The 14389-nt window shown below is 37.9% G+C and overlaps 1 protein-coding gene across 1 annotated transcript in view; it reads right to left on the bottom strand.

Moving 5' to 3' along the window:
- Positions 1-14389, bottom strand: part of GRIN2A (glutamate ionotropic receptor NMDA type subunit 2A) — an 80378-nt gene that overhangs the window by 30487 nt on the left and 35502 nt on the right. Inside the window, exon 8 of the mRNA XM_021411782.1 lies at positions 10078-10238. Within this exon, the coding sequence (XP_021267457.1) occupies positions 10078-10238 (161 nt within the window). The remainder of the gene's footprint in view (positions 1-10077; positions 10239-14389) is intronic.

Below are 14389 nucleotides of genomic sequence, written 5' to 3'. Positions count from 1 at the left end.
GAAAATGGAATAATCTAAAATGACAATCTGTTCAGTAGTTCTGCAGACAGAGAGCAGTAATCAAGCGCACCAGAAATCAACCTCTTTCAATTACTTTGTGTCCTACTATGACCTGTGTTGCAGCATTCAGAAAATAAGACGGATGCTTTTATACAGTCCTGCTTTTTTCTTTATTCTTCTTTATTGTCATTCACAGAAGTCTATGGAATGAATAATACTGTGTTTCCATTGAGAATCAGTGGAACTGGAGCAAGACTGAAGTCACTTTCCGGTTTTCAAATAATGCAGAAAATAGTAAATCCAGACATACAATATCTACAGCAAAAATAATTTCCTGCTAAAACAGAAGAGTTCACCTGTCAGATTCAGGACATTAACTTCAGAATCAATTTTTCTCACTTTCATTTCCTTATGTTTTTTAACACTCCAAATACGTTCTTTTCATGGCCACAGAAAATCTGTGTATAGTTACTAACACAGATTTGACTTACATAAGAACAGAACACACAGAATACATGAATCACAGCAATTAGAGTGCACTGTATTTTGCTGTAGACAGCTGTTTCTCAATGATTTTTCAACATTATTTTTGATGAAGTGTCTTTTAACCTAAATATGCACCTTTTAGTTTATTCTGAAAAGTTTATTACGAAGGGAGTGTGATACCTACTTACTAAGGCTCCAGTCCTATTCTTCCTAAGGACAGTATTTAGAATTACCTTCTTGTTACAAGAATCAGACTACAAGTCAGTGAATCCTCAAAACAATACTTTCAACATCACCTGTACTCTTCCTTCTCATTCTCCTCATCACCAAGAACACTTATTTAAGCTCTGTCTCGTAAAAATGATTTTAGATATAGAGCTCATTTTCAAAGCATTCTGCAAAAGAACACCACTTTCCAGCTTTTTGCTTTTAAGAAAAAATCACATCATCTGCAAAATAGATTCATTTGTAAGTATCAAAATAGCATTTATCATTTGATATTAGGAAAAAAAAACTCATAGCTGCTTAAGGCAGGACCAAACATGAGCATATATTTTAGAGATCATAAATACCACCGTTGGGAAGGCAGCCAGTGCACTTTGCAAGTGCAAAAACACTGGTTGCAATATATGATATATTTACACTCTTTCTATTTTTTTATTTTTAAATCCACTGAAGGGATAAAAGGAAGTATGTCAAGAGAGCACAGTGAGAGACACAACCTCATTTGTGCATCTCTAAAACTGTGTCCGGGAGTCTAATGCCAAAAGGTCACCATGTAGTGGCACAGCAATCAGGGAAAGGAATGCTGCTCTAAAGAGGAGGCTTCAATAAAAGTGCTCTAACATGACATTTTGACATTACTGGAGCTACAGAAGGAGATATTTAACCTTTAGCATGAAGGACTGATGATTTCCTCTACCCAGTTTTGACAAAGAAAAAAGCATTTCAGGCTATCTGATGGCACTTCATCACCCACAGAGACTTTATCCTACAGCACATATTCAGTAGCTCTGCGCAGATCTTAAATTCACATACGCTGGATGGATTCCTTGACATCCTGACATTACTGATTCAATAGGAGCTAATTTAACAGCCACTTCCCACCACAAAGCAGGTTAGCAAAGTTTTATCCACTTAAATGATGAACTCATTAGCGGGGAATGTATCTCACTGTCCTCACTTCAATCTTCACACAGAAAACACAGGCACAAAACTCAAAAGAGCAGGCTCTTGAAGACATTAGCACCATGCTGCACAACCTGAGAGATCATGGGGGCTCTACCTCACCTGCCACGGAATCTCAGGCTGTGAACTTGCCAGTGCAACATGCCCGTAGTTACCTGAGCAGGCATTTTCTCCCCACACTCTCAGGAGTACACGTTCCCTGTCTTCCACCCACCTGCCTTCCTCATCTCTATAGCATTTCCCTTAGTAACAAAATAATGGAAAATGATGCATGCCTTTATGATTACTTCAAGCAGTGGAATATTGTGTCCCATTTCAGGTCTCTGCAGCCAAGCAATGAAGTGCTTGCAAAGCATCGGTTTATAAAAACACAAAATTTGAAAAGTCAAGTAGGGGAATATATTTTTAGATTAAAGGTTTTGTCCCAGTTATAACAGCATAATGAAGGATGAATTCAGCACATTTCACCAAGCACCTGATCTCATCCTCAAATCAAACGAGTATTAAAACTTAGAATAGCTTCCTCTCAAAGGAAGAGGAGTTAGGTGGCATATAGTTTCTTTAACCTGTTCATTTATTTTCAGGTTCTTTGAAATATTAAAGACATTAGGTAGATAATTGCATTATCTAAGAAAAAAAAGTAATACAGACACAGAGGGTAATCTTTTTAAAATAAAAAAAAAAAAAACAAATCAGAAGAGCATTCAGATATTAAGTAATGGAACTAGAAATAAATGACTATAAACCATATTTTTCCTAGACGCAAGTTGTTCTGGATAAGCTGTTAGTGATCAACATTTATTTACAGCCATGAAGATCCTGATGATGTGACCCAGCTTTACAGGACATGATGTTTTCTGTTTCTGTTTATAAATAACGTGAAACTATTGGGGTATTAGTTTCCACAGACATTTCAGTGAGTGCTTTCTCAGATCTTAATAACCATCTAAATTCCAATTTTATTATTTTCTTCTTCATCCAAACCTGAGAGAACCAACCTCATCCCGTGGAGTCCTCTAGAACAGTGCATTAAGTCCTACCCAGACCATTATTTATTTTGACTTCTCAACACATGGAAAAAATACAAGGATGTGACAACAACTCTATTTCCTGAAAGAATGGTAAGTGATGGGGAAATAGGGATCAGCCATGAGAAAAACTGATGCCAGAAAATCCTGCCACAAATGGAGATGTCACAGGCAGCCCTTATCACCACACTACCAGCCTGGTGGCACTTTGTGGTCCAGAGTCTACAGACTGCTCACTTCAGCAGTAGTGCTAGCAGTAAAAGCAGGAAAGATTCAGGAGTCATGAATGCATTTCTTTTAAGCTATTAGATTTCAGGATTGATCTCTGAGTGAACAGATACTCAGAAAAATACACTTGGATCAAACTGAAAATTCAAATGTCTTCCTATCTCCACAGTCTTTTGGTACAAATAGCACTTGGCCAGATGCAAATAAGCTTTCTAATTCCTAGCTTGGGTGACTACAGTTGTAACATCACTTCAAAATCATTGCACTCGTAGTGTAATACTAAACAAATATTAGAATGAGTACTGAAAGTGGTATTAGAATGAAGTCCAAAAGAAAGCATCATAATGTAAATCGAAATTAAACTACCCCAGCCATCAGATTCCAAATTAAATGAAGCTATTATTTCACAAGTTGACTGAATTCAGTCAACCAGCAGGCAAAACTATTTAGCATTGTTGGTTTTTTTTAAAAAATATATATATATCAGAAAGAAAAACATTATGCACACTATTAGCTTCTTCAGATGGTTTTGTGGAAAATGTATTTATATTTGTACAATATTTTAGTACTACTCAGAAAATTGGTAGAGCTAAATAGACATTCTGGAGCATTGCAAATATCTTGTTTTCCCAGGTAGTTATGGATCCAGTTTGACTTGTAAGCTTACCCAAAGATATATGTGGTTAGAAATACCTACCTATACACGGGCAGTAGATCCTCACTGGCTCAGACTTAAGTCCTAATAATCTCCAATACTAGCAAATAAATGCTTTAAAAGGAGTAAAAGAAGTAAGGCAAGCATAGATGCCATTTTCACTTTGTATCTTGAAGATTAGATACTTCATGAGCTAGAGGTTGTATTAATCCACCATCATGTTTAAGTTACTAAATAATTCACCTTCCTTACATGTCTTCAGTTTCTGAGTTTATTTTAATTTTGATATACACAACATCTGATCTCCAGAACATAACTATGTCAGTTTAACTCCACAAATTCAGTAGGTCTATCACTAGTGAACTTTAAAAATCTGGTACCAAACAGGGAAGAAGGAAGAAAGAGAGTAGAGAACAAGGAGGGGAGAATAAGAGAGAAGAAATCACATTTGTTTCAATCAAAACATCTAATATTGTCAACTGTTGTGATTATCTCAACTAAAGAATTTTAATTTCTGAAAGTACTTTATAGCACAAAGTATGCAGGTAATAAAACATGATCCTCCATGTATGACTGAAGAAAAAAAAAATGGGCCAGAGAGTACCTTTGTGAGAAAGCAGAGCCATCCAGAAGCTAGTTAAATCAGTTCTCTGAGCTACTTTATATTCCTGACCATTAGTTATAAGTACCATTGATAGTGAGTTATCTAAAATATTAATTTCTTATCCTACTTCACACATTCACAATCTGGATTTATCACATCCTTAAAGGAATGACCACCTGGCACAATAATTTTCTCATTCACAGACCGACAAAAGTCTCTTTCATAACTATCCTATAGATCTCATGAAAATATACAGTCATTTTCTTAAACGCTTCATCTTAATGAAACAACACGTGGGGATGCGAATTGGATTCACTACTCAGTACACTCTGTTAAAAAAAAGAAAAAGGCAAATACCTATCTCAGATTGTAATTTTTATTGTAATAGGAGGTGACGCAGAATTGGGAAGATATTTTTCCAATTGACAAGTTTCAGATTCAGTAACTGGTGAATGCTGAGTATTCTAAATGATCCCTGAAGCTTTCAGACCTTATGAGGACATTTTGAAGGAGGAGAACCTCACTCCCTCTTCATTAAAGTCAGTACAACTACAGGCTGTAGTTCCAATGATACCTTTAAAATGTGACTGGAGCAAGGATCATCCATCTGAAAAATGGTTATTTCAGTTGTATTACATTTCCTAATTCTGCTTTCAAAGCTTTTGGAAGGCATGGAATAGACAGATTTGATGAGCAGGCCATAAGAAAAGCAAGAAAACATCATGGTCTTGGAAAGACAGTAGCATGTTAAGGATTTAAATTGTTTTAAAATTCATTTGCATAAACTTGTACCTGTGGTGCAGCAGTTTCTCTTCATGTTTCATAATAACCATCCAAGAGGGCTGCAAGAACTTATTACAGACAAGTTATGCTACCTACTGACCTTTCCCTTTTTTCCTCCAACTCAACCATGTTTGGTAATTTGTCCAAAATTAGCTAAAAGAATTGGTACATGTGTTGTAATTTTAAAAGTCAAAGAACAGTGTGAAGACTCTCAGTTACAAATACTATATGGTGTTGTCAATCAGAACCAGTCAGAAAATATTCAACCACTAGATTAAAAGTTTAAAAATTTATGTCTACTGAACATTTCTTTGAGTTCCGGTTGCAAGCTGTTATTATCTGCCCACAAGAATGATGAAGAACTTGTGCTTTTTATCAAAAATTCAGAGATATAATTTTTCTCTCAAATAGGTAACTTCTCTCATAGTTTTCTCTTTTTATGTGAAAAAGTATGAACCACAGAGAGAAGAAAAACTGGAAAGCTTCTCCTTTGATGAAAAATTGATATTTTTTTTTCTGCAAAATAAATTGAAAACAATGTGAAAAAAAATTGGGCTTGCATCCAAGTGAAGATGTCAACTTGCTACCCAAAAGACAAGTTTTTTTATTATTTTTATTTTAGGTGCACCATCACTTTAATTGACAGACACAATTAAGAGAAGGACATGCTGGGCACAATCTGAACTGTGTTCCAGCTAACAGAAATGGAGATGTTCGCCTCCTGGTTGTGCCTGCAACACACTGCAGAAGCTGCCAGCACAGCCTCTGACCAGCCTGTATCTGTCCAGCAAAGATCGGTGTGCAAAGCTGTGAATTGGACATGATTTATAAGCATTCTAAACACAATAAAAATCCAGTTCAGGCCAATAAGCTTAGAAACTGAGGGTTAAAAGGGCATCAGAGCCTTCTGGGGTTTTCTCTTGCACTTTCTCTGCTTAGAAACATTGCATGCTTAAAAAAAATAGAAAAAATATTGCTGTTTTCAGATGGGAGAGAGTGTTTGCGGGAGTGAGGGGAATAACTTCTCATGCCACTTACACTGTTCAGTTAGCTGCTTTCCAGTGTTTCTTCTAGCATCATAATAATGATGCCATTAAAAATGTTGAGGAATGGAATGGACAAGTCACCTGTTCCTGTGAAAGCAGCTAACAGCTCAAGGCACATTTGCCAGTTAGAAATATCTTAGGACTGTTCAAGTTTGATAATCCACTTTATGTAAGGCTATACCTGCTGAGAGCCCAGCAGAATTGTTGTCACCATGGCATTCTTTATAAAAAGCTTTGTGTTTCTGCCAGTATGCCAGAGACAATGAGGGAATAAGGCACTAACCTTGATTATATAAATCAGCAAACATTGCAGTCATTAAGAGGAAGGCAGATGGAAACCTAAGCAAACTTTAGCATCGAATCCTTGAGTATATAGTCACAGCTGTGGCTGCAAATAAAAACTGAAAAACATTAACGACAGCAAAGGGGTCTGCAGCTGGATAGTGAGAGACTGCTTGCCTGTGGAACACAAGGGATTCATTACTGCAATTTTCCTGAAACAAGTTATATTGACAGCTTTTTGCAGTGAAGCTGAAATAAAGTCCTCACATCGATACCCTCTCAGAACACAGCACCAGTTAGAGAGGCCATCACTTTGCTTGAAACGAGATGTACACCGTGAGCTGAGCTGCAGTCTAATTTCCAAGAGAATTAAGGAAATAAAGAAAAAATTAAATGGATTCATCGGTGTTGGGGAACTGACGTGTGAAAACTTCCCATTTTTATCTCTACTCTAGGAAAATAATCTCCCAATGAAATTTTGTCATTTCAGCCATCAGCAGTTAAATTCTAGTCAGCGCACCAGTGTAAATGTGCCAGGGCAAGGGTGAGAACACTGAAATCACTTTGAGTTTATCGCCATTGCACTTCTCCTCTTGAGAGTTTTATAGCAGCAGAACACTCATACACGGAGAAGCGCTACATGCAAACTCAACAACTCCAAGTAGGTACAACCCACACCAAAGGATTACAACAGATAAGGTTATACAAAATTCTTCAGGAGGAACACAGGCACTGTTTGTTTTGGCTCGCAGCAGACAATATCAAGCAGACAATCTTTGCAAGTCCTTACCAGGTCTATGGTCTATGACTCTATAATTACCAAATAGTTCATCTTCAAAAAGCTGTGCGGAAGCAGCAGGCTGCATGATATGGAAGAGAAATTGCTTTTTGTATGCTACCAATGATGCTGATGAAAAGAGAAAAATAGATAAAAGTAAAAGAATAGCTCTGACAAGAGATAAAGATGAAAAAAATGAAACATCGGTAATCAGAACTCATACATACTGAAGAAGAAAATAGAAAAGGTGTATTTGCTGGGAAAAAGAAGCAGTTTGTGAAAGGAGAGATGTCATCCTCAAAAGAGCAGCAGCGACATAGCTCCTTGGGGCACAAAGTATTCACACTCATAGGCTCAAGTGAAGTAGGGAAAGAGACAGCTTGATGTAACGTAGAGAAGGATGAGGGCAAACCTTACAAGAAAGTGTGAAACAGTCTGCAATCTGGTAAAAAAAATCATGATGGGGAAAGGAAGAAATTGGGGAAATGTCAAAAATGAGGAAACAGCTATGTATACTGAGGAAGAAAAGGGGAAAATACTGTTTTTGAAGAATAAAAACCTGGACAAAGCAAAGAGCAGGCAGTTGTGATATTCTGACACACAACTTTTCCTGTCTTTTTTTGATCAGAAATGCAAGTTATTACAGACTCCTATTATACAGGCTCATTACTTTCACGCAGGACACTTTTAGCTCCACGGAGCTGAGGTATCAGCCATAGGAACTGCCATCACATCCTCACCAAATTTCTTAGCAATAAGGAAAAGCCAGGTGGGACAAAGGTGCAAGTGACAGGATGACAACACAGACTGATTGGTTTGGTCACCAAAAGGCAAGAAGAAGATAAAGTCATGCTGTCTGATCTGTAACTGAGTTTACTGCCCACAATTACCACATTCACCAGGGCTTTTTACAGTTCTTGCGTGGCTGAGACTGAAGGGGGGAAATACATAAGCCCATGTGACAGTACTCTCCTGCTGAAATGTCCAAAATAGTGATATAAGCAAACCCAAAGTGACACTCCCACTCCATCTGATGGAGTGCTGTTTAATCCTCCTGTAGGTTCTGTCAGACAAAATACAAAGGAGTGCAGCAGTATCTAACAGTTCCTTACATTGATCCAGAAAACACCACATGTGGCAGCTTGTTTGCACCATTTGCTAGAGCAATGTCAGACAAGGGAAGCAAGGCAGACACCTGGGGGTGCCCACTCTAAGCAGTCACTTAGAAGAGGAAAGAAACTCCAGTTGAAATAAAAATCTATTAAATAAAAATATATGGATAGCTTATACTGTCAAAGGCACTAAAGCATGAGGAAGAGCAGCAGCTGGCAGAGGAGCAGCCAGCCCAAGTTTTCGTGAATGTCCTGAACTCTCTTGCAGCCAGGCAGCTCCCCTCTTTCCTGCTTCAGTGTCTGTCAGGTGGCCTTATTTTAAAGCTAAAAGTGGTTTTTCAGGGTTTTCAGTAGCACGAATGGCAGGTGAAAAGTACAAGGAACATATATCCCATAAATAAACCATCCCTCTAAATAAGCTCAAGAAATGGCTGAATTTAAGGAGAGCTGCCTATTCAAAAACTCACAGCAGGAACAGTAGCGTTCAGCTGAGTATATACAATGCACATTGTAGCTGTCTCCTAGAAAATAAAACTTGCATGGGCTTGGCAGGAGCAGGATCTCTGTCTCCAGTTTGTAAGATTTTGGGTGAGGTCCAGTGCACCTTAAGTTACGTGTCTGTCTTAGATAGAACAAACTGTGCTTGAGAAATGCCATTTGACAACACCTGTAGAAATGACGACAGAAGGAGTCCAGTTGGCTGCATGGAGACTGTGGAAAAGAAATCTGTAGCAAGGACAACTTCTTAAGGAAGAGAGCCTCAACTCTACAGAAAGGTTTGGAGAGTTCTTTTTTTTTTTTTCCACAGAAGAAATACGTTACAATCTACTACATGTTTGGGGGACAAAGAGCAGAAATTAAAAGGACAGGCAGATCCCACAGTAAGGACCAAAAGTAACAGCTAATTTAGTACAGGAAGTAATGTTTCCTATGATCACTGTAAATAATAGCTGTGCCAGCAAGCAGTCACGGGAGCAGATGTACTTAATCTGCTATCGGCAACACCGTCTTCTCATTTAAAAACAAAACAATATACATGTATCTTGATTAATTCTTTAATCCAGCATTACTGAAAGAAATACACAGGCTATTATCAAGCCTGTATGTTTAGAAAAGATTACTAGAGCTAACATACTCCTCTCATCCACATGCTGTGAGTCACATTCAAACCTTTTGAGAATTAAAATAAGAATTCAGTCTTCTTAACCAACCAAGTAGAATGGGCTGGTTCAGAGAGGGAAAAGAATGGAATGCACTCCAGCGTAAACCTGAGAGCTTAAGGATGGACAACAGTATTTACCAGAATATTTGCCAACATTATCAGAAGCAAGATGAGATTACATACGAGAGCGTATCATCTCAACAGATTTTATGGAGATCAAAGTCAAGACTTCACATCTGACAGCAAATGTGTAGGGCCAAAGAATGCCAAAAAGGATGGAAGGTTGAAAAGAAATCTCAGGTTGATGCTCACTCTACAGACAAACAAGCTTAGTCAGAAATGCACCCTCTGAAAACACATTCCTACGGAGAAGTCCTGCAAAGGTAAGCGGGGTCTGTACAAATAATAATCTGCATTGAGCCCAATCCCAAATCCAGGTGCTGTTGTATCCCCTCTGTTTAAATGTGAATAATACCTTTCTTGCACTTTGAATCTGTAGTACTTTGGGCAGCAAAGCATCCATGCAATTTTAAAAAAGTCATACAAATCATGGACACTCATTTTCATTTCTGAAATGAGTACAATGCAGTTGGAAGAAAAAGCAAAAGCCATGGACTACACACGATGCCTGACATCACTGTTCAGTATCACAGTAAGTACAGATCAAAATTTCTCCGTTTTTGTAAAATTTACAGTATTCCTTAAAACCCATGGAAGAAGCTTACCCAGTTTTCAAGCTGACCAAGGCATCTTCAACTCCTTTTTGATTATATTTTGTCATGTAGAGGTGCATATCAGGATAGTTGTTTCTGATATTCCTCTCTGTGCTGCCATTTGGGACTGTTCCAAATCGAAAAGGAGGTGAATAATCATGTGGCCTTTGAAACTATAGAGAAAAAAAGGAAAATCAGAATCTTTCAGGCACTCAAAATAGGTACCTATGAAGATGTAACTCAAGCAAGAAATATCTACCAGGGCAATTTCAGGTAGAAAATAAAAATCTTGCATAGGCTGCCTCAAATTAATTCTAGGCAAATACACGGGGTTCACACTCAGCTCTATTATATCAGAAACTGTCTTCACACTGAGGCAACTACACAGAAACATCTACATGCATATTAGAAACAGCTCAGATATGCCACTTTGACATGACTTTCTTCTGTGCGTTGCAATATGGCAGAACCACAGAAACTGGAACAGAGAGATTCTGGAAGATGTTCCCCATCTGCCAGTGTGTCCTTAGAGAACCCAAACTCCAGGCAGACACACTGGTATATAACAATCGTAGCTGACAGTCATTTCACACCTTCATCTCAGCTGAGACGTGGTGGGTTGACAAGGGAAAAGGATCATTTTCACACCCCAAACAGAGCCTAACACACCGTTCCAGAGGTGATGCAGGAAGCCGGTGTACAGGAAGGGAAAGAGAGAGGGCTGGTTTCCCTTCCACCCCTGCAATTCAGAGGGAAGAAAAGTTCTGGCATCTTCCCCAGAGCCTCAGCAGCTTCATCACTTGACATGAAAAGGGTCTCTGGAGCTCTCACACATATAATCCTAGTTACAATTTATCCCTACATACCATTTGCTCAAGGGCAAATAGATTTTATTCTACAGTTTTACCCTCTTTTATCACTACTGCATCAGCATAGACAGGCAAGCCAGGGACTATCTCAACAGGATTAACAATAGCTCAGGGCACACTCAAGTTTCAGATAATCTCATTCAAACACTTGCTACTAGACCTGAAAATTATGTACATGACTCTTCAATATCTCCCATTAGGCACCACGTGACACTTTAGGATTAAGTTAAAATGTTTCTTTAAGAAATAAATTTTGAAATGCCATTCAAATTAGAAGAACTATTGGCTAGTAAGGGAATTCAATTGAGCATTGATAAAAGCAGTCACCCATGAATTCCATGGTAAAATGCACTCTGTTTTTACGGTTGAACTTAAAGAGCAATCTATGTACCCTGTGCTGCAAGAGACAGCTAATATTTATACAGCTGCTGCTTCCTTTGGGCTACGTATGTAATACTCCTCTTTTTGAAGTTTGGTCTCAGGGCATTAAGAATTCTCAGGATCCAGTGCCAATTTGGAAAGAGAATACAAATAGGGTTATACAAAAAGTGGGAGTATTTTCCATTCCATCAAACCCTGACTGTGAAATTATGGCTGCAACAATATTTTCATGTTAAAGAACTACAATTAAATCCTTCATTTTAATTAAGCATATTTTGACAAAGCATAAAGAAATGAACTTTATTTTTCTCTATTCATCTAGCTAACGGATGTCTCACTTTTCTCATTTTACCATTTCACAGCTTTACTGTTTAAATTATTACTTTGCTACTACCTTACACATGCTAATTGACCTACGCACTAAAATTACACTCTATACCAGGCGTGGTTCTTAGACTATATTTGCTCTCTCCCTTTTGTGTTTACTATGTGGCACTGAGGCAAATCCTGCTCTTAAATTTGTTCCCAGAGATTCTACTGATACAGCTGTAGTTTGCTATTATCTTTATTTAAATGTTCAGATAATTAATCCCTGAAACAGTGAGATGGCTTCCAGTAACTCCTAATATCTGATTCACATTTTCCAATTAATAAAAATGGGAAAAAAAATAAAAAATCAACACCAATTTCAAGATCTGTAAAAATTGCTACTGCTCACACAAATTGTATTTATGGAAATTCAACTGTAGCAAGCATTCTGCAAGCTCACTTCCTAACCCCAGAGTATAACACAAGGGATCTGGGAACAGGAAGATCATGGTGGAGCATCTTGGTGATTTACAAATGGAGTTTTGGTTTGAATAGTCACACTTTTCAAGAACATTCAGATGGGTTGAAGTTGATGGCACCAGTTTCCTCCCACAGGAATGGTCGGAGGAATTGAGGTTTCCATCCCAAATTGAACACTCACAGAACACAACAATATTTCTGCAGGAAAGCAGAGATTAATAAAAAGTACTAGTTCATTCTAAGATCATAAGAGAACAAGTAATTCAACTGATTAAATAATTTGTATATAGAATTCACATACAGAAAATTCAGAGAGATGACCAGTTCCAAACATCCTCCATTGACTGGAATTTCTTGCCACAAGGCGCTTAACCAAAAAAACTGAACAAGGAGATATTTTTGTGGAAGTGATTGTGTGGTACTACTGCCTGCTCAGCGACTACGTGTAAATGGGAAAACAGAGTTTAAAACATTTTTACTAATGGTGCTCTCATATCTAAGGTGTATAAATTTCTAATCAGTAATTTTAAATGTGTATTTGGAGAACTGACGTGTCCTAGAGAAATACATAGGCTCTGTGATTCAGCACAGATCTGCGTGGTATGGTAGGCATAAAAGAAAGAAAAAAGCACTGAATCTGTAGATGAACTCATTTTCCCTGAAACCCCATGATGGGAATTAAAATGTATCATGTCTGCTAGGAAGCAATTTTCTTCCTAGACATTTTCTGAAATGATAATTTTTTTTAAAGTTGGTAATAAAATCCTTAAATTTAATGCACAAGCTCCCTGCTTGAATTATAATTGCAGAGAGATCAACTATCATTCAGAACACAAAAGAATTCATTCTCCATGCTCTTCCTGCTGCTAGATCTGTGGCACATGGCAACCAAACCCCAATCCTACTGATCTAGGAACCTCCAAAAGGATTCCAGAGCTTAGGAAAAACAGTCCTAGTGCTTTTAGTTTGTTTTGCCTACATGCCTTGAGGAAACTGACAATTTCATTAGGCAGTAAAGTGACTTTTCACAAATGTTTAATATTGACTTAATTTGATGATATGCATGTCTGTCTGAAAACATTGCTATTCAGAGCAGTTGTTCATTTTTTTCAGGTCTGTTTTAAGGAAAAGCAGAAAAAATATTAAAATAGTAGAAAATAGTAAATATTCTCCCTCTGCTAACAGAGATTTTTAATGGAAGTTATAGATGGAGATAGGAAAAAAAAAATAACCCACATTTGAACCCTTATTTATTCTGACAATTAGATTTCTGGTCTTTGAAAAATATAGATGCTGTGTTTAGAAACTCCAAGATTACTATTATAATCATCATTCAATATCTACATCCAACAAGTCTCAAAAGGCACTGAAGGGTATAACACTGAAGTGGAGAGATTGAGTGGGGTAAGAGGGTCACCCTAGCTATTTCATCAGCCATCCTGCCTTTCAACCTCACTCTTTTATGACACAGATCTCTCTCTCTAAGTAACTAGAGAGCTCGTGCCGTCTTACTGCACAGAAAAATAAAGGTAATATTCCAAGAATACGGTGAATCTTGCAAAATTAAGGAATCTGTAAATGGCATAATTAAGGCTCCTTATTAAAGTGGAGAGAATCCCCTTGACCGCACGCACATGGGGCATTTTGGAGGAATCACAGCAGATCAAGGCTTTTTGAGACAATTCTGTCCAATACTTCCTACGCTCTCTTAATGATCTTGTCTCTCTTCAGATGGAAAGGCATAAATGGCCTGAAAAGTAGCAAGTGCTATGAGAGCCAGCTTCAATGGATACTTTTGGACTCATTTTCTGTACCTTTCTATAAACACAAAGCTTTTAGAAATCTTTTACATATACAAAGATGTCAAAACATAATTTTCCTCTCATCTTCTGAATCATTTGAGTTTATGAACACCCACCTCCAGTAACTCCAGTACATGCTGTGCCGTGTATTTGTGGGTGACACGCAGATGACACAGCACTCAGAAGTTGATTAGCAACATTATGAAAAAGAAAGCCAAGAAAGGTAAGCAGCATGTTATCACGTGTTCAGCAAAACCAGGGAACCAGATGTTGGTGTAATACATTCCTGGGATGGAAGTAACTTAATGCTGAGTGTCAGAGTGGCTGCCCAGAGATCCTCATGCTCCTGACTTCTCCTCTCTATTATCTGTAACGTACAGAGTACCGAGAAACCCCTGCACCTCTAACTGGAAATACTTTATTGCATGGCAGCACTGAAAGAAGAGCATGACTTTGCAGTTGTGGAAGTAAGAAAAAGGGGAA

Source organism: Numida meleagris, chromosome 13, assembly GCF_002078875.1.
Source record: "Numida meleagris isolate 19003 breed g44 Domestic line chromosome 13, NumMel1.0, whole genome shotgun sequence".
Lineage (NCBI taxonomy): Eukaryota > Metazoa > Chordata > Aves > Galliformes > Numididae > Numida > Numida meleagris.
Note: the sequence above shows the minus strand (reverse complement) of the source record. Positions and strands in the feature narration are given on the sequence as shown.